Source organism: Telopea speciosissima, chromosome 5 (assembly GCF_018873765.1).
Source record: "Telopea speciosissima isolate NSW1024214 ecotype Mountain lineage chromosome 5, Tspe_v1, whole genome shotgun sequence".
In the NCBI taxonomy this organism is placed as follows: domain Eukaryota; kingdom Viridiplantae; phylum Streptophyta; class Magnoliopsida; order Proteales; family Proteaceae; genus Telopea; species Telopea speciosissima.
The window spans coordinates 42,222,276-42,244,222 of record NC_057920.1 but is presented as its reverse complement, the minus strand read 5'-3'; the positions used below and the strand labels follow the sequence as shown (position 1 = coordinate 42,244,222).

Here is a 21,947-nt window from a genome sequence, read left to right as displayed (position 1 = left end):
GTTTAACGATGTAAATAAAGCTCATTTCAGAAGAATAATGTACAAAGCAGAAAAGAATAAATTACAAATATAGCATGCCAAAAATTACTAAGAACTCATGGAAATCCCAATAAACGTCAAGAAGAAAGATTTGAAGTTACATTGACAAAAGGTTAAAATAAATGGCTGCAGGAAACAACATACCCTTCCATCAGATAGAAGAATAGAAGCCTTTTTCAAATGCACCTTAAAATTAATGGTTCCAAAGGAAAAGTCTGATGATCCTGCTTCAAAAGTCTCGAAACCAATACCATGCCAGAAGTTAAATGTATGATATGACAGCCATACATCTAAATTTTCAATTTGTAGATCAGATGAGGCATGTACAAGTCCCTTCTTATCGTGTATTTCTCCAGCTACATTAACATGATATAACTTGAAGAAAGGCCAAGAGAAAACTCTTCCATCCTTGACATCTTCCAGCCTCCCACTTGTCTTTTCCACATTAAAATTAAATTTTGTACTTGTGCCACAAATTGTTAATTGACTACCTCTACCATGCAGAGTAACTGCAATATATTTAGCATGCTTTGGTTGAAAGGCTGCAGTTCCTTCAGTTATTTCAGTAGATAATTTCCTAAGGATCTCCTTTTGAGCTTCTGCTGATCCATATTTATCCAACACTTCTTCCTTGACCCAAACAGGGAAATGAAATGAAATGCCAATATTCTCTGCTTTCACAATAAGATGAACAGGATCTTGCATGATATTTCCGGATACAAAAGAAGTTGATGACTTGGGAGATTCTGGAGCATTTTGCAGCAAAATTGAGCCTGTATTTTCTGTCAGTTTCACTGAATGGATATCTGAATTAATAGTTGACCCAATCACGATGGAAGTCTTGGCTAAGGGCTGAGTATGGGAAACCACAAGGTCAATGACTTCCCTCCAGTCTGACAAGTGTAACCAAATGTCAAGAGAAGATATACTAACTACTAGCTCAGTGCCAGCTTCATCTGATTTGGAGAAATGAACATTGATACCCGAAGAAACTGAACCCTCGGAAGTACAGTGGACTAAGATAGCAGAAGTATGAAATGAATACAGAGTCAGAGAAGAGAAATCAACATCCAAACATAATGGTGTCTCATTTTTAAATGATGCCGATAATTTAAACTGCATGGCTGCCTCAGCTATCAGTTTTGATGGAACAGATTGTCCTCCCCTAGAATGATATAATTTTATATACAGTGCATTGACACAACATCTAAAAATGGTGAAGTTTACACTAGAGGCATCAGGATGAATAGCATGATCCTCTCTTAAACTCCTCTTGAACTGCCGAAACTGGAAGACATCCGAAGTAAAGCCTTTAGATTCTCTGTTAACTGATGACAGCTGACTAATCAAAGTCACAATAGTCTCAACACCATAAAAAAGATAGTCATCTGCAACAAAAAAAAAAAGGGAGCAAGGATGTATTAAATTTTAAATAAGCAGGTATAAATATGCATGGATTAGTATACATGTATTTCGTTAAAATTTTAACCATCATGAAACTCTATTGCACAAAGAGCAGTTGCAGACATCTGTAATAACAACTGAAGGGAAGCAGGATTCTACCTTGGGAAATAACCTGACAATTGCCAACCTTCATCATGACACATGTGGGAGCAGAAGAGTCTCCACAAAAGGTTTCACTTTCACATGGAATTCTGACCCATAAATCTGCATCTAGTGCTGCAATCAAGGAGACAAGTTGAGTATCTTGATGAAGCTCTGAAGAAGATTGTTCTTCATCCTTGATTAGCAGAAGTGATAGAGATACATCGCGCCCAAATACATTCAGAAGGTCAACTTTATCAGAAAGATTATTTGCTGGAACCATACATTCACAAGGAATGCCATTTACAGCATATACTGAGCTGCACCCTTGGACGAAACTTAAATATAGTTGTTGAGGTTCTAGTTGTACAGATTGATGTTCATTGTCCTCCAGGGGTAAAATCAATAGAGAGTCAAGGATCTCAATCTTGTAAGAAACACTAATTTGTGCATCATACTCATGATTTTCAGCAATACATTGCTTATTTCCATTTGGATTCCAGTCAGGGGAAGAAAAGTAACCAATTATAATGGCCAAAAATTCAGACATTAAAACACAGCATACATGCTGAATGCCTATGCTTATTTCAATTTGGGAACCCAATGCTCCACCATTTACTTTCCTCAAGCGAATATTAAGTACAGAAGAAAGATTCGGTAATGAGGAACCCCATAGATACTCCTGGAAATTTTGGCTAGACCATGATGAAGAGAGTAATAATTTGTCAACAGAACATAATACATCCCAATAGTGGATCCCATGGAAAAAAAGTAAGGATTTAGAGGCTGTTAGTGTTAGAGTTGCTAGAGTGCAGGAAGAATCATGAAAATGTACTCTGATTCCATTGAAATCCAACAAGACAACTACTGAATCAGCATCCTTACAACTCGCAGACGTACCAAATGCACCAGCAATGGATGGTTTAATTGTTGGGACTTTAAACATCTCTGACCTCTTCCATATGCCGAACTTTGGGCTTCTAACAGAATTTCTATCTCCAACTTGGAAATTCCTTCTCCATTGAGGAATGCTATAGACAAGTGAACTTTCAAGGTTACTGAAACAACCAGATTGGTGAATTGTTATGAAAGGAAAATTATCCAAAGGAATGCCAGCCATACTAGTGGCTTCAGTTCTGCAGAAGTTTGAAAAACCAAAAGTTTGGGACTCAAAAACTGATTCCAGCTGTGGGCACTTAAATTCCTCACAAAAGCCAGAGGAGTCCACTTCAGAAGAAGCTGATGAGTGAGCAACATGTGTAGACATTCTATCATAAAATTCAAGCAGCATTCGAAAAATATTAGGGTAGCAATGAATATCAACATCATTCAGGAACACTGTGAACCTTCGGCAAATTATGCCCACACTTCTTGATGATTCATAGTGTAAAAGAAAGCATCCTTCAGCTAACGCACTTCGGTCACCGCAACTGTCATTTGACTTGCCAAGCTCAAAACCCATTTTATGCTCATGCACAGAATTTGCAGCAGAAATATTCTTCGACAAGCACAATATATGTTCGGTAGTCCCATCTTTCACCACAGATGTGTTAATCTTCAGAGTCCTCACAGAGACACTACACTTGTCCATTTGTTCTTGTGAATAATACCTGTATTAAGGTTCAGAAGCAGATTCATTTGGACATTGACTGGAACAATATATTGGTTTTGTTATCCAACAAAAAAAATGAAAGTGATAAAAACTGTTCTGTCATTTTAGTGGTCAACCGAAGTAGGATTTTTGGTTCAAAACTGTGACTGAGAAGCTTTAATCCAGACTAAAAACTTTCCACAAATCAAACCTGTTTTAAACATTCAGGAATATGGAAGAAAAAGAATTTCTATTTTGGTTTATAAGCACCACCATAATGTTTTTCTCTCACATTTTACCCAATACCCATTGGTCCTATCCGTTTTGACATGTTCTAGCAGAGCAGAAGTTGACAAATGGACCCAAGATTGAGTCTTGCAGCTATAGTACATCTAAGGATATTTTAACCATTCGGAAACATATTTTATTTATTTATTTTTTGGTGAATAAAAAATTCATTACCAAAGCCCAAAAGGGGAGAGGAAAAAAGGGAAGGGGAATACACAGGGAAAAGAAGGGGTGTAGGAAAGCTATACAAGCCACAAGGCCTAGAAGGCCGGGCTAGGGGACTGCAAAAGAGAAGAATCTATGCCCCAGGTAACAACAATATCCTGTTCCATGGGGAATTTGTAAGAGAGCCATTGGGAAGCATATGAAGCCTAGAGCTGACATTGAAGAAAATGGCTTTCCAAATCAAGTCAATAGACTTGGTGTTGGAGGTCCATCTTCGAAGATTCCACTCCATCCAAATATGAGAGATAACAGCTTCAAACACAAGCTTGCCGGCAATATCACAGATAGAGCTACCTGAAAAGGACATATCTAGCCATCGCCACTCCCGAGCGAAAGATAGGGGACATTTACTATGGGGCCAAATGGAATCTAAGGCTTTCTTCCAAATAGTGGAGGCAAGGGGGCAAGAAAAAAAGAGGTGATCGACGTCCTCAACACCATTCCAGCAAAGGATACAGGAAGGAGAGATAGGGATATGGCAGAGAAGGAGAAATGATTGTGTGGGGAGGCAAAGGTTAAGGGTTCACCAAACATTGAAGGGCCTTTGAACCAAACTAATTTGTGCTAAGGGACTGAGGGCCATGCGATCTAACAAAGTTCCGAGTTGAGCTAGAGCTAAAAATTCCGTTAGAGAGGGGAGCCAGGTGACTTTGTCTGAATGAGAGGGATGGGGGGGAGCGAGACCCAAACCTGAATGAGACGGGGAGGAGAGGGGAGGGGGGGACCAGGAGCCATGGGAGATGATAGAGGAGGGGCAGATTTAGGATACCAGTGGAGTAGACCCCACGGGTACCTAAGAGGTTGCAAAGGACTCCAGAGGGATGCAAAGGATCAACCCAGAGGGAGGTCGAGGTCCCATCAGAGATCACAGAGGAGGTGGCACTAAGGGCTAAGGGACGGAGGAGAAAAATTTTGCGGCAGACCCATCCAGGCTGGGGAGCAGTCCAGATGGAGTCATTTTTTAGGAGATAGGAGTAGACCCAATTGACCCAAATTGAGTCTTGCTTAGTGAAAAAAATTATCTACAAAACTGATATGGATAGTATGGTATCGATTTGGTACCTATATGGATTGATACACTTGATACATAGGCCGCCAAAACCCAAAATTTCAACTTTTTAAAGAAACTTCTTCCTTTTCTGATTTTTTTTTCCCAAAACCTAACTGGATCACAGCTACACTAAAAAATGACACAGGAGGAGATTAAATAAGAAAAAATTTGCATTAAAGCTCATTGTTAACTTATGTAACCGTGTAAACAATGCACCGTGGGGTACATAATGTGGTGTGTATGTGTGTCCAAATCACGGTGAGGGGAATGTACCCATCGTGTTGTGTTGGACAGCTAGTTAGTTAGTTCTGCTTTTATATTTTGTTTCCTAGTTAGACTTATACTATAGATAGGATTAACTAGGGAAGCACTAGGGAAGCTTCTAGTTTGCATCAATTTTACTATTTATTAACGTGAAAGGGGAATGCCAAGGTAAGTCGATTCTGCTCTTCTTTCTTTGGCAGCCTCAGTATTCTTCTTCTCCTCTCTCCTTGCTGCTAGTACTGGCTATCTAGGTTTGATATTGTCACACTCATCAAAGTGGAGATCAGACATCAAAGCTGCGGGTTGAAGTATGTCAGAAAATTTTGAATTTTTTTTTTCTTGAATTTTGATTATTTATCTTGCTTGTTTTTGCCAAGTTATCACACCTAAACAGGAAAACTGACCAAGATTTGGATAAACTTGAATAATTTGTGATCTATAATATATAATTACAATTGTTGCTAAGTACTTATTATTAATAGTGACATAGTACTTTAGGTTTGTTTAATAAGTCACCAGTATAGTAAATGCGTGCATACTTAACGTATGTTACTTAATACTAAGTAGTATGTTTCTACTTACATGTTGCTTGCTTTGTTTGGACCTTCAAGGGTTACTTTAAGCCAGTATCCTAATATGCAAATAGGTCTTTCTTTCAAATCTTGTTGCTTAATTACTTCTTATTACTTAATACTTACTAATATGTTTGATATTGCACATTCAATCAAGATTTGAATTACATAGATGCTGTTAGGAAAGAGATAATATGACAGTGCTTGGATATCATTATTTACTGCTTATTTATGATGTGCAACGCTTAAAATGCTTGTTTTGCATGTATCATAAGCATATCCATACAAATCAAAATGTATCTTATGTGTATCTAGCGCCTCTCTGATCTGATACACTCCCCAATACCGATACTTGACAAACCTTGATTGGAGCTTCTAGATAGTGAACTGTTTCAACAACTCTGGCAAAATATTAATCTCAGGTGAATCTGTTAAGTGCAGAAAATTCATGGCTAATTTTTGTGAAGTAACTTGCTGGCCTCATCAAAGATAATCTGGAGATTCTTTATTGTGCCAGTTTCTAGTTTCTCTGTCATGCTTTCTGGTTGTTGGCAGTGTTGAAGCTTTCGGTCGACTACTATTGCATTTTTCTCAACTGTGATCTGGATTGAAGTGTGTAGATTTCCTCTTCTTTTTTTTTTTTGTTTTGTTTTGGATAAATCAAGCATTACTGAGGGGAAAATTGACAACTACAGCAGCATATGATACAACAAGATCAAAGGCCTGAAAGTCCCACTCCCACATGGGAGTTACTGATGCAACAGTGTGCCATGCCTGAAGCATTGGAGTAGAGAAAGGCTAATTGATGTTAGACATGTGATTCTTCTAGATGTCCTACTCTTTACTTTATAGTTTCTACGTTTGAAGATCTTTAAGTTTAAGAGAGCTCTATTTACACCCCCTGCATAGTTTTAGATACATATAGATAAGCCAGCATAAGCAACCTTAACAACTTTCTTTCTGCTTCCTACACATCTTCTAATCCAACAAACTGATATTTTTGGGGAATAAACTTTGTAGAAACTATAGCCCGTACGGTAAAACGTATGTTAGAACAAAGGACAAAATAAAGCCAAATAGAAGCGACTGCATCAGCTGTCAAGAAACATAATGAACATAAAAGAAATTCTAGACAAAGAACATACTGCATGTCCAACTCCCCCAGAGCAAAGATGAGAACCAAACTATTTTCAACATCATCTGCAAGGTCAACATGGAAACAAACACAGTTTAAATTAGCAGCAACAGAATACTGAAAAATAGAACTCCTTGGCTCCTCCATATTGAACTCAGACAAATCGAGCCTTCCATGGATTTTTAATTCTGATTTTGACTCTGGAATATCTAGATATGCAAAGCATTCCACAACTGCACCATATATTGATGGTGAGAAATGTACAGAAAGTGATGGCAAAACCAAATGAACCTGAAACAGAAGGGGGTAAAAAGGATAATTAAACAGTCGAAGAAAACTTGGACCTCTAGAAATGAATATGTAGACCTTATAAAAAGAAATTTTTATGAAAACTCATCACAAAAGCCATAATAACTAAGATATCATTACACATGTCATACTTCAAACATCTCTTACAACCAACGTATATTGTTATTTCCTAAAACAAATTCACAAGACCCAAGCTTCAGAATCATGTTTTTTTTAAGGGAAATGTTTTTCATAATTATATAATTGGGCTTAGTTATCTTGTTGGAAAGTTCAGCTACGAATGAAGACCGCTAAATTCAATTTTTAAAATTTTTTTGGACATAATTAAATGATTTTGATGAGAAATTTGGAAACTAAAGGAGTTTGTCCTTTTCATTAAAATATCATTGAAGATTAAACACATTACCAAATGATACAGTTATAGAAAAAAGTACGAACTTTTACCAATAAGAAAATTCTCAAAGAATAATTTGAATCAACATTATAAATACTCAGAATCCAAACTTATTTTACAAGAAGTGAGAAATGGGAATAGGAAGACCACTTGAGCTGGACAGATGACTACTGACAAGCTGGCATACAAGTAACAACCAGTCAACCATGTCATGCAAACACACAGAAAATAATTTACAAGGAGAAGAAAAATAAGAATGCAGGAAATAAAGAAGAGGAAAGAAAGTAAGATTTAAAAAAATTACTTTATATGAACCATTTCCAAAATATCTGATACAGCTTTGTTGTCAATAAATCAAAATGGTCAAAGTATCTGATATACCTTTGTAGACAATTGTGTTCAAAATAAATGAAGAACCACCAACCTAATGTTCATCTAGAATCCCAATCACAATAGCAGCTGACAGTCAGTACTATTTCATTTCCAGCCATCTGATCGTAGTTGGATTACAACTTTATAAAGAATCAAGATATTCAACAACTAAAGAAAGTTTTGTGATAATTGGATAGTTGTGAAGTTGGTTATAATTGAGGATTTGACTGCTGGATTTTTCATTACCAGAGAGATCAAAATCAAACTTGGAACAGAGTCTGTAAACTATCATTGAAGTCATCTTTGGATTCAGTAAAGTGTTATGCAGGAACTGAGAAAGAAAAGACAGACTTACTAGGGTACTGTGTCAATGGTGGAAAACAAAGAATAATTAACCTTGGAACTGAGTCCTAAAGTTTGTCAGGTAGTTTTATTGAATGAGGATAAGAGGTAGGATATCTCAGGAGCTAAGAAATAGTTGCTGGCTTGCTGCCTAGGAGAACAAAGTCATTAATAGTGCTTTGAAATACTAAATGTCTACTTACATTGTAATTTAAATTACTTAGCGGTGAAGATCAAATGTGTGGCTTGTCTTACATTAAAATTAAAGCGGGGAAGGTTTTTTCGTAGGTCCTTATAAGGAGATCGTGTAATGCTATTTGGAATTTGATCAAGTTGAATGAAAAAAATCCTTTTAAGTGTTCTTTCTTTTCTGTTCGGATTAGTGCTTTTGCACAAGGTCTTCCCTCCATGAAACCCAGGCTCTACATGTTTGGAGTACTCTTTCAACCACCAGCTCATCACCTTCACTGTGTCAGTTGTTCTGGGCCAAGGTGGGCAGGGTAATAGATGACAGTGACTTGTTAAATTATCCACCATCCATCGGAAGCGGCACTATCTGTTTCTGACAGCTTTTTGGTCAATGTCATACTCCCTATACTACAGACATGACTGCAAAAGTAAGTCTTGGGCTTCAATTCCTTCTCAAATAGTTTCAGAACAATCAATTTATGTTTTCAAGTACGTATTGAAGCAGAGGACAATAGAGTTGCGTAAATAAGACCATGAAAATGCTGGGTGACTGTGAGAAGCTTCCACTGTAAAGCAGAATGTTGCTTCCCTTATGGACTGAGACCACTCTGCCAACAATAACAAAGTCTGATTTTACATTGTTACAAACTTTATCATTGGTTCCTGAGATTTTAACAAGCTGCACAAGAAAGGAAGAAAACTTTCTTTGTGAGGACTGCCATGAGAACATAGGTATCATATGACCCTGATAAGGAATTGGAGATCCACAGGACCACAACTCAGAAGAAGGTATATCATCATCTAGGATAGAGTATTTAGTTTTTTACAAGAATAAGGATATGCAGATTTAACTTCAAATCGGCTTTCAGAATGTGTTCTTTTTTGCAGTTCTGTTGGTTGGTAAGTTTTGGGGCTATGCTTTTACTTCATGTGTTCTCTCCTGTACCATGCCTTCTCTTTCCTTTCAATACCTTGGAGCGTTGTCTCTCCAGTTTCACTACCATTTACGATTTTATGTTACTATGTCGGATTTTCATTGAGTAGAGAAGCAGAAAATTTGGCTGGTGGAGGGGGGGCGGGGCAGGTTAAGAAAAAAAATGATGAGAACAACCACACAAGTTTGATAATATATCTATGACAATTCAGTTACCTGCAACTGTTTCAACAACAATTCATCATGAATAATGCAAGACTCCAAGATAACAGTAGCGGTAAATTTTTCGAAAACTGACAGTGCTTGATGACTATGGGGAAATGTTATCTTCACCTGTATCATATGTATCCAAATTAAAAAATTAAAACTGAGGCCCTCACAAATGAAAAGGGAAGATCAAACAATTTGATAAGGATAACTGACCTCAAAATCAGTCAAAAAAATCTCAAAGCATTCATAGAGATCTTGAAGACGGATATTTGGTGATTTATTATTGATTGAAGTAGATCTTAGGACGTCTGAGGAAAAATAACTATGCAGACCTTCGACGCTTGATGCAGGGGAATGCATCTCCATCCTAGATCTAAAGCGAACCACCCCAACCTCCAAAATCTGCCATACATAGTAATTCACATATAATAAAAAAAAATAGTTTAAGGTGGGAAACACAGGGAATGCTAGTATTTGCAAGCATAAAATAAAATTGAAGAGAACAAAGACAGAGGAATATAGGAGCAAAATAACATTGGCTGCATGTGCACATTAAAATTTCCAATTAATAAGCAGTGACAAGGATAACAATTACAGTTGAGTCAATTGGCTTGAGAGGAAAATATAACAATTGATTTTTTCCAACATACCATTATATTAGTCATACAAAATGGAGCTGTTAGAAAATAAAACTAAGGAAGAAGATAAATAAAAACCACAGCATGATGCATTTAGAAAAAATCTTCTTACCCCAGTCAATAATGAAGATTATTTTTTTTGGTGCATAAATAATGTATTACCAAAGCCCAAGGGGGGGCGAGGAGAAGAGAAAAAAAAAAAAGGGGGGGGGGGGAATATACAAAGGGAGGATAGGGGGATAGGGAAGCGAACTAGCTAACGGGTTCTCAAAATAGAACTATCTAAACCCCAGGACACAACAATATGCCTGTTCCTTGGGGGATCCGGAAGGGCCTTCATAGGCAATACATCAAGTTTGGAGGAGACGTCAAAAAAGATGGCTTTCCAAATCAAGTCAAAAGAACGAGAATTGGAGGTCCATCTCCTAAGGTTCCTTTCCATCCAAATGTGATACAGGGCCGCACCAAACACAAGCTTGCCAATAGTGTCGCATATAGTTTGCCCAGGAAAAGTCATTTCCAGCCAAAGCCACTCTCTAGCAAAGGGGAGGGGTCTCCTTCTGCGAGGCCATATAAAAAAAAGGGCTTTTTTCCAGATGGTAGAAGAGAAGGGGCAGTCAAAGAAGAGGTGTTCAGTGTCTTCATGGCCGGTCCAACAAAAGATACAAGAGGGGGAAACTGGGATTCTTCTGTGAAGAAGGAAATCTTGGGTTGGGAGGCAAAGGTTGAGGGTTCTCCAGGCTAGGAAGCTATGGTGATGGATGTGGCTTTTGAACCAGACTATCTTGCGCCAAATGACAGACGGGGCTTGGGATCTAGCTAGGTTCCAGGCAGAACTGAAAGTGAAGAGGCCATTACGAGAGGGTAGCAAAATGATCTTGTCTGCATGGGATGGGGGGGGGAGGGAGGGAGTTCCAGATCCGGGAGAGGGTGGGGGGGAAAGGGGATGGGGGGTCCAAGTGTCATGGGCAATGATAACTGAAAGAGGAGCGGACTTGGGAATGCTGGAGGTATAAACTGCTCTTGCACCAAGGAAGTTATAAAGGACACCGCTGCAGTGCTAGGGGTCAAGCCAGAGGGAGGTGGCTCTAAGGGCCAGAGGGGGAAGGAGGAGGATCTTGCGCCAGACCCAGGAGGGATCCGAAGGGATGGGAGTAGTCCAGATGGAATCCTTTTTAAGGAGGTAGGAGTAGACCCAATGAGCCCAAATGGAATCGTACTTAGAAGAGATTTTCCAAATCAACTTCAGAATACCCGCAGTGTTGGAGTCGCGGATACGACAAATTCCTAGGCCTCCTTCAGATTTGGGGAGATAGATGGATTTCCAACCGATGGGGTGAAGGAAGTGAGAGGTTTCCTGACCTTTCCATAGGAAGGCACAGAAAAGGGATTCCATAGCTTTGATGGTGGCTTTTGGAAAGCCAAAAATGCCACACCAATAGATGTAGGAGGATTGGAGAACCAATCGGATGCATTCCAACCTACCCGCATAGGAAAGGAGACGGCCTTTCCAAAGCTAGAGACGTTTGCGGATATTGTCCAACATGGAGGTGCAATGGTGGCTGGAGAGCCTAGCAGGAATGAGGGGGAGGCCAAGGTATTTCACTGGGACGGATCCCAGGGAAAAGCCAGTGACTCGCAGGAGGGTATCTCTGTCAGAAGCTGAGACGCCAGCGAGAAAGACTTTGGATTTAAGGAGATTAATACGAAAGCCCGAGAGACTCTCGAAAAGATGGAGGGAGGACAAAATGGCCGAGATGGAGGAGGGGGAGGCTTTGGAGAAGATCATAAGATCATCCACAAAAGCAAGGTGAGTGAGGCTTAATCAAAGCTCCAATAGTCTATAAGAAATAGGATTGACTGAAGGAGGCAGTCTCCAAGCCAAATCTATAATTAAAAGAAAGAAATAGAGAAGGGGACCTCAGAAAGAAGCAAACACTCCAACACAACTGAATCTTAACCTGAAGACAGGACCCGGGGGGGGGGGGGGGAATGCAGCATGGCCAGATTGAATTCAGAATCAGCATAATTCAAAAGTTTGACTTTGTTAGGCTTAGGCAAAGTTCATCTAGGCCTACAGTGGACTATGATCTCATGGGCACAGTAGTTCGAAGAACAATCTCTTTCTGGAAGCAGCCACTACAGTGTCAGTTCTGAACTGGGGATCCTGAATGCACTATTGTAGTTGGCAGTAAGTTGACTAATTGAGCAAGCAGTTGGGAAACAGGTGAAGAAAGGGATGTCCCCACCCTAGTTGTACCAGGAGTAAGAGTGAAATACAAACAATGAAAAGAGAATGGAAAATGAAGAAACAATGCAATTTTTCTACAAAGAGTTTATCATATAAGAGAAATTTAAAGAAAACAAGCTCAACAACTCAGAACTGAACCAAACTTCAGCTGACTGATCTATAGGTGCCACTGCATCTGATAGTAAAATGCTTATTTATCTTAAAAAAAAAAAAAAAAAAATAAGATCATGTGTTGAACTAATAGTTCTTAACCAAAAGCAATGAAAATAACATTAATATCGAAACACTGAATGACCTTGTCTTGATGATGAGAAATGTAAAACTGGTTAATTGAAATCATTCAATATCCTTTTAGCTTGATTACCCAAAAGAAATATCCTGGAGAAGTAATTTCATGGACAGAGTTCTATAGTTGAGAACTCTGTTCACTCTACTCTGAAGTTGGGAAAAAAACTGGGCCTAATTACATCAGCTACTGAGGACCATTAGTTTGATTCGTCTTCCAGGGCAGAGATCTGTAACCACTTTGGGCTGGAAAGGTTTGTTGACCTTGAAATTTGGGGGAAAAAGGGGTCTATTATTTAAAAAGTTTATGTGACAGTGTAGAGAATTCTGTTCCAGAGAGGAGGCACGACTTAGTGAGTTGGTCCACTTGCCGAATTGCACACTTCATCTCTCATCATTTTCATTTACAGTTTAGCTTTCTAGTGTGAGAGTGAAGGTAAGGTTCTTAGCTTTGGCGTTTGTTTGGGGTTATGCATGTTGTAAATAAGAAAAGAGAAAGAAGAAGAAGAAGAAGAAGAGAAGAAGAGAAGAAGAGAAGAAGAGAAGAGAGTGAGGGGGAAGCTGGTTTCTCTATATTAAGAGAGACCAGACTAAAAAGCTTTATATATATATATATCAGCATTACAGGGGCAGAAAAGGAATAAAAAAGAGAGGAGGGGGAAGCCCTCTCGGTATTTGCGCTAGAATGTCTGATGCTAATCCCGAGAGGGGTCTTTCCCTTTTTACCCTCCAACATACACTTCTAACACTCCCCCTCAAGCTAGAGCATATATATCATGCCCAGCTTGTTACAAATATAGTCAACCCTCGCACTTACTAGAGACTTAGTGAAAATATCAGCACGTTGTTCTCCAATCTCGACATACTTTGTAGAGATTATGCCCTGTAGGAGTTTTTCTCTTACAAAGTGAAAATCCACCTCAATATGTTTAGTTCTCTCATGAAATACAGGGTTTGAGGCTATATGTATCGCTGCCTGGTTGTCACACCACAACTGCATTGGTGTAGAGCTCTCAAACCCTAGCTCAGTCAACATCTTCAACCAAACTAGCTCACAGGTAGCATGGGCCATAGCTCGGTACTCTGATTCTGCACTTGATCTCGCCACTACACTCTATTTCTTACTCTTCCATGAGACAAGGTTCCCTCCAACAAATACACAGTAGCCTGTAGATGACCTCCGATCCATCGGTGATCCAACCCAATCGGCATCAGAAAATCCCTCAACTCGTGTATGGCCATCATCAGTGTACACTAATCCTCGTCAAGGAGCCTTCTTGAGATACCTTAAAATCCGAATGACAGCATCCCAATGAGGTGTCCTAGGAGATGACATGAATTGACTTATAACATTGACCGGAAATGAAATATCAGGTCGAGTGAATGTCAAGTAATTCAACTTTCCAACCAACCTTCTGTACCTTTCTGGATCATCAAGGGGATCTCCCTCATCTGCAACAAGCTTGATATTGGGATCCATTGGGTTATCAAGAGGTTTTTACCCTAGCATCCCAGTCTCCATAAGCAAGTCAAGAGTATACTTTCGTTGCGAGAGAGATATTCCCTTCCGGGATTGAGCCATTTCAACCCCTAGGAAATAATTCAACTTACCCAAATCTTTAGTTTGAAATCTTTGTTGTAGATGAGTTTTCAAACCATCAATTCCTGTGTAGTCATCACCAACAATCACAATGTCATCAATCAGAAAATTTCTTCCACCACTTGTCCATTGGTAGAAAAGAGAGTAGTTACTATTGCATCGTGACAAACCAAACTCAAGAACCACTTCTGAAAATTGGCCAAACTAGGCTCGTGGAGATTGTTTCAGTCCATACAAAGATTTCTTCAATCTGCAAACTAACCCACAGTCCCTCTGAGCAACAAACCCCAGAGGTTGCTCCATATACACCTCCTCTTGGAGATCTCCATGGAGGAAGGCATTCTTAACATCGAGCTGATGCAAAGGCCACCGATGAGAGGCGGCAAAAGAAATCAAGACTCGAACAGAGGAGAGGTTGGCAACTGGGGAAAAGGTATCCAAGTAATCGACACCATACACCTATGCATAGCCTTTGGCCACCAATTGAGCTTTCAGGCGAGCAAGAGATCCATTAGCATTAACTTTGACCACATAGACCCACCGACAACCAATGGCAGATTTCCCAGGGGGCAGTGGAACAAGGTCCCAAGTGTGGTTATGTGCCAAAGCCTACAATTCTTCCTCCATAGCTGTCCTCCAGCCAGGAACAGATAACGCCTCTGCAATGTCCTTAGGAATAGGATGAGATGCAACAGTGGAAAGAAAGGTTTGAAAGCTAGAAGATAAACCAGAATAGGAAATAAGAAATTGGGTGCTTAACACACTGGCGGGTACCTTTCCAATGAGCAATGGGCTGATCCAAATTAGAAAAGAGAGGATCAGGGGTAGGATCCACAGACGGCAAAGACGTGGCAGCAAGCGGAGCATCAATAGGGGTAGCAACTTCTTCCCTAGGACGAAGTTCATAGTGATAAACATGAATAATTAGAGGCCAAACAAGAGGCTGCACAGGAGACAAAGCAACAAGAGGCTGCACAGGAGGCTGAATAACACAAAGAGGAACATCCTCATCAAAGGAAGGATCCTCAATAGGCTCATGCACATAAGATGGAGACTCAAAGTAAGAAACATCAGTAGTAATAAAATACTTGCGAAGAACAAGAGAATAACAGCAATAACCCTTTTGAACACGGGAATATTCCACAAAAATGCATTTAAGAGCTTTGGGGTCTAACTTTGACAACCCGGGAGTATGGTCACGGATAAAGCAGACACACCCAAAGACACGTGGGGGTAAGGGGAATAAAGATTCAGATGGAAAAAGCAAAGCATGAGGAATGCCCCCACCTAAAATAGAAGAGGGCATGCGATTGATAACATAACAAGCAGTTAACACTGCATCAGCCCAGAATGTCTTGTCCACCTTCATTTCAAAGAGAAGGGACCAAGTCACTTCCATCAAGTGACGATTCTTCCATTCAGCCACACCATTTTGTTGGGGTGTGTCAAAATAAGAAGACTGATGAATGATCCCATGAGTGGTCATAAAGTCAGAAAAAGGGGTAGAAAAATACTCTCGTGCATTATCACTACGCAATACCTTAATATAAGATCTAAATTGATTCTTAATTTCAGCAATAAATGAAGAAAAGATAGAAAACAAGTCAGAACGACTTTTCATTAAGCACAACCAAGTCACACGAGAGTAGTCATTAACAAAAGTAACAAAATATGTAAAACCCAACTTAGAAGACACACGACACGGACCCCATACATTTGAGTGAACCAAAGGGAAGGGATATAAGGCCAGTTTGTTGACACAAGGAGGATAACTCACACGGTGGAGTTTCCCAAACTGACACGACTCACAATCTAAAACTGATAGGGATTGCAAACTAGGAAACAGTTTTTGCAAACTCTGTAAAGACGGATGACCAAGGCGACAATGAAGCTAATGAGGGGTAGTTGTGCTTGAACAAGCAACTGAAGATGTGTCCTCAAGAAGATAGAGCCCCCCGAGACCCTGCCTCTACCAACCGTTCTCTTCGTCCGCAAATCATGAAAGACACAAGAATCAGGAAAAAATGTTATAAAACAATTTTAGGCATTGGTAAGTTGGCTAATAGGCAAGAAATTAAAAGGAAATTGAGGTAAATACAAGATAGAAGAAAGGGGCAAGGAAGAAGTGGGTTGAACAGTACTAGTGGCTCTAACTGTAGCACAGTAACCATCAGCTAAGGTGACATTCAAATGAGAAGGTTGAAAGAGGAAAAATACCTGAGATGCAAGACATATGGTCGAGGCCCCTGAATCAATAATCTAGGGCCTAGAAGTGGAGAGACACACAGTTGCATTACCTTTTTGGACAAAAGTAGCAGTGGAAGAAATGTCCTGAGCAGCCTTGCCCTGGCTGTAGCGAACATATTCCTCCTCTGTCATAGTCAAAGTCACATAGCGTTCCTCAACAGGTACAAGTGGGGCTGCAGGGTCAACACTGACAGTGTTAGCTATCTTGGACTGTGGAGATTTGCCTTGTAGCTTCCAACAAAAATGCTGAATGTGACAAGATTTGCCACAATGATGGCAAGTCCTTGGAGGACTAGATTCTCAGACTTCTCAGATGAGTCATGGGTACTAGCAGAAGGTGTAGCTGGGGGAACCTTGGCAGGTTGACGACCCCCACTGCGGCTACTACTCACAAGAGCAGAACTATTACCAGAAGAGACTCGAGTAGTGTCACGAGACACACAAAGAACTCGAGAAAAAGTGTCTGCAAGAGATGGAACTGTAACACCTCCAAGAATCTGAGACCGTACTGAGTCAAAGTCAGGGCCCAAACTGCCCAAGAAACTCATAACTGCTAGTTGCTCACGCTGTTGCTGCATCTGGGTAACATCAGAAGTAATGGGCAGCAAAGCATTCAACTCCTCATACATCCTCTTGAAATCAAAAAAGTGTTGGGTCAAGGGTCGACCCTTCCTATCAACCCGATAAAACTCTTGGGAGAGTTCATAAATCCTGGAGAAGTTGTTGTATCCAGAGTATAAAACAGCCAGATAATCCCATAGATCTTTAACAGTGTCAATATGGGTCACAAGGTCAACAATATTACTATCCATAGAATTTAACATCTGACCCAAGATACGAGCATCAGTAACCACCCAAGCATCATCATCCATGGTAGTAGGTTTCTTTCTAGTCAAGTGATGTTTCTCACCCCTTCCTGTAAGAAGCAAGGTCACAATCTTGTGCCATTGCTGAAAATTCTGACTTCCTTCTAGCTTTTTCGAGGTTACAAAATTTGGGGATAAGGATACAACCTTGGGCACAATCTTTGTATCCTTCGATGTCTCTCCCATAATTACCACCACGAAAACACCAAAGAAATAGCAACAGCCCACAAACAAGCACTAGAGATAAAGGCAACAGATCAACCAAGGTACAAATGGGCACTAAAGAGCCACCGAAAAGAGTAGAGCAGATCAGCCAAACAGTACACAACTTGGAAGTATCAAGGACATTGAGTCAGGCATTTAATCAAACAGTTCATAGCCCATACAACTCAAGAACATCCATAACAGTTCAAGATCAGTGACTCAGGCATTCAATCAAACTGCTCATAGCCTATAAAACTCAATAAGATCCATAACAGTCCATATCATATCACAACAGTCCCATAAAAATCAATCTAAGAATCGATATCAAGGCTGGAAATATTCCAACAGCAGAAATCAGGTCAAAATATGGATCCAATCACCTACAAATCCATACAAAAGACATCAAAACTGAGATGAAGGTCTGACCGATGTCTTCAAACCATTGGAGCAGCCTTTCAAACACTTCAACACTTCAGAAATGGGGTAAGATACCCCTTACAGCAGAGGAGACCCCTGGAGACTACAAACCGAGACTGAGTAGAGCCCTCTTTCTTCAATCGATTGTGCTAGAAAGGAACCGAGAGAAAGAAATAAAAAGAAGCAAGCCCTTCGTGATCAGATGAGCTCTGATACCATGTAAATAAGAAAAGAGAAAGAAGAAGAGAGTGAGGGAGAAGCTGGTTTCTCAATATTAAGAGAGACCAGACCAAAAAGCTGTATATATATATATATATCAGCATTATAGGGGCAGAAAAGGAATAAAAAAGAGAGGAGGGGGAAGCCGTCTCGGTATTAATGCCAGAATGTTTGATGCTAATCCCGAGAGGGGGTCTTTCCCTTTTTACCCTCCAACATACACTTCTAACACCTGTGATGTAGATGGACTGAGGAAGAGGAGAAAGGTCCAGCCAGCCAGCCCATTGAGCCCAACCCAATCAGCCAGCCAACCAGACCTTTAGGCCCACCTTTTGATTGAATATTGTGGCCAGGTTTAGGCCCATCATTACAATAGTTCATGCCTTGCATGGGGGCTTATTAGAAAATCTTCTTTTTCTGTTTTGTTTCTATTTTAATTATTATTGTTTAGTAATAGGTTCTAACTACATATTAGTTTCTATTTGTAATAGATTGCAATCTTTTATAAATAGCTAGGACTCTCTTATAAAGTCCACCTATTACTTTTAGGTAGTTTATAATTTTTAGTCTCTAAATTGGGTTTATCTAAAAGTTAGTAGTTAGATCTTAGGATAAGATTAGTTCTATTAAACATTGTACTACTTTGAAGGGTTATTCCTTCTCCATGGAAGAGGGAACCTGGTTGCTTTTATTAATAAAAGGAGGGGTTCTCACGATTTGAAAATTGAAAAAACAGGCAGGCTTTATGATGCAGGTTTATCACCAAACTGGGCTTCTTTCTTTAGAAATAAATATAGGGTTGGGTTATAGACATGTTGGGCTTATAACATGTTGAGCATTTGTCCCATGGGTTTTCAATGTAATAGGTCACTTTTAACGACCTAAAGTAGGGGTACATAAGTTGCATACGGGATTAGCCCTACTTATTTTCATGTTTTAGTGTTTTAAATTGAACTGGTTGAACCATTGGTCCAATTTAAGTGATTGTAGAATATTATTTTAGAATAGAATCTTTTTAACTTAAGTTATATTTTAGGGTCCACATCTCTACACGAATTTTAGAGAGGGATTGTTTTGTAGGCTCCACCTGGGATTTCCTATTCGTAGTCTGCATAGGAATTTAGGCCTTTGGCCAATATTAATAAAGAACCATTATGGGGCTCCTCTGTACCTCACTGTTTTAGAAAATTCTGGTCAAGCTGCTCTACAACTTTGTTCTCTCCCTTGGAGATTGTCTTGTGGTTTGATCCAATCGACACCTTGCGGTGTGAAGCCCAGGTGGTTCTTCAAGTTTTATTTCAAGTTCTGTCCAAGATACAATTTTTATTCAAGATATCCCTTAATTTCTAGTTAAAGATTCAATTTTTATTCAAGATCTACAATCAAACAAGCTGCTGCCAAGGAAATTCTGCAACAACAGTGAGTTTGAGACATCCCCATCCCCATCAGTCTTCTTCTAATCCTCGACAACCCCAACCCCAGTTTCCCCCTTTCCCTAAATTACCGACCAGATCTAACCAGCCATCAGAACTTCATTAAACTTCAACCACAATACCCCCAGCCCATCAGGAGAACTCGATCTCCCTTGCTGCCCATTCCAAGCACTGAAACCCTAATTCCCCCCATCTCAAATCAAAACTCAAAACCCTAATTTATGCCCAGCCCAAATCAACAGTCAGAACAGTCTACAAATCTGACGAATTATCCCTCATACCCTCCGAAGAAAAACATTCGAGTTTGGTTAACCTCTGTCCAGCCAAACTCTAGAAATCCATCTTTTCCTCTTTTCCAAAACCTGAAACCCTAACCCTAACTTGCTGCCCTTCAAGTTTACACATTTTCATCGATTGAAACATCTTAGGACCTTCACTGATAGACTCCCCTACCTCAACTTGACATAACCCATACATCAAACCCTAACCCTAACCAAACCCTAACCCTAATTTCACAAACCCTGTTTTTACCTAGCCGATTCACCTGTTCATAACAGAACCTAGTTTACTGGCTCCTAGTTGGTCTTCTACCAATCTAGGACTACATTACTTTATGCTTGTTTTGTTGAGAGACAGTGAGGTGAGACCCTAATGGTTGGTGAGAGACTGACCAAGGCTACAGAGGCCTTACTCATATCCCTTCTAGTTATCTCTCTTTTTCTTCTATCTTGTTGGTTTCCATCTTGCTTACGATTTCAGCAAGTTCTTTGCTGTTAATACCTTGCTGATCCTGTGGGATTTCATCACATGTTCAAATGTTGACGGTAAGCTTTAACAACCATTGAAGAATATCAGGTTGTCATTAGTTAAACAGACTAGTAGTACCTCTTTTATGTTTTCTCTCTCTGCTCTGTTTGGGTTATCATTACAATAATTTCTGACCTTTAGATCTGGAGAGTAGTTTGGAGGGTTAATCACTGCTCCCAGGGTGTTTATTCGAATAGAGTCTGAAGACTTTTTGGCCTTCTGATTGATCAGTACTGTTAGTTACGAAATTTGGTTCTTAGCTGCTAATATTGTGAACTGATGATCTGAGGTATTTAGCCATTGGAAGGGTTTGCCTTTTACATATATTAATTAACTCATGGTGTAATGTTTCTGTACATATTCTAGTGTTAATCTGCCATATGGATGTGGAGATTTAAGGCAAAGTTTTTCCTTCAGCAGTGGAGTAGGAAGAATTCCCTCACCACTGGTTAAGTGAGTCATGTGACCATGCAATGGGACTCTTGTCCCATCACAAACTCCGACCCCTATTGACGAATTTGAAAATACCCTCCCCCCAGGTCGCATGACGGTCCCAATGCCCATGACCAGGAATTCCTCTTTCACCATGGGTGAAGGGAAACTCGGTCCTAGATTTAATGCTGTTTCTAAATCTGGAATTTAGTTTCTAATTTCATCCTGTGGCTATAACTTCGAATCCAACCATTGGATTTTCATCCTCTTTTGAGGGATTGAGTTACTGTTAGCTATCTACACTTGACCTAAGCTTGGGGCTGATCTGAACCCTCGATTGGGGATAACTTTTGGTGTTTAACCTGCTAGTTTTGTGAGCCCTTTGATTAAGTTGGGTAAGATTCTAAATTCTACAGTGATGCTAGACTGAATCCACCAGCATGCTGTTGGCAGGACCGTCTCCAGGCTGTTTTAGTTGTGTTCGGGTCCTTTCCTTTGTCATTTTGCCCTTCCTGGTGCTTTTACTTTTCTATCTGGATATCCTCCCTCAGTCCCCCACAATAAAACTATTTTCTACTGTCACCTACCAGGAAAAAGAAAATGCAGAGCAGATTTTAGCAAGGAAATTACCATTATTAGTGATCCAGAATCAACATTTTTCCACGGAAATTTTATGATCACATCACTGAAATTGACATCCCATATAATTTTTGTGTGATTTAACAAGATGTACCTAAACAAAATAGCAAATGAATACATTGTTAGAACTTAGAAGTACATAAGCAAGAACTTGAGCAGTGTTTGTGGAGAAGTAAGCAACATATGCAGCATTTCAGCTGAAAAGGAAACTCACTCAGCTTTTGACAACAGTCGAATGTCAGTATCTTCAAAGCCATTGAGTGACAGAAGAACCTGTAGTTACAAAAGACAGCAGTTCACAAAAAATACAAATAAAAATAAAATTATTTCAAAATGTACTCATAAAAAGCAAGGCCATTATGCGTAATCAGAGATAAAGGCAAAGGTTGCAAATCTGACAGATTTCGCTTACCTAAACTCAATTTTTAGTTCCCATTAGATTACATCGG

General features: G+C 39.7%; 1 protein-coding gene across 2 annotated transcripts in view; it reads right to left on the bottom strand.

Moving 5' to 3' along the window:
- LOC122661037 overlaps positions 1-21,947 on the bottom strand; it is a 207,419-nt gene that overhangs the window by 77,144 nt on the left and 108,328 nt on the right. For both annotated transcript variants that reach the window (XM_043856340.1, XM_043856341.1), the window contains exons 19-25: positions 21,713-21,771; positions 21,490-21,592; positions 9,674-9,862; positions 9,467-9,583; positions 6,721-7,001; positions 1,603-3,194; positions 184-1,427 (exon numbers count right to left, since the gene is read on the bottom strand). In XM_043856340.1, the coding sequence (XP_043712275.1) occupies positions 184-1,427; positions 1,603-3,194; positions 6,721-7,001; positions 9,467-9,583; positions 9,674-9,862; positions 21,490-21,592; positions 21,713-21,771 (3,585 nt within the window). The remainder of the gene's footprint in view (positions 1-183; positions 1,428-1,602; positions 3,195-6,720; positions 7,002-9,466; positions 9,584-9,673; positions 9,863-21,489; positions 21,593-21,712; positions 21,772-21,947) is intronic.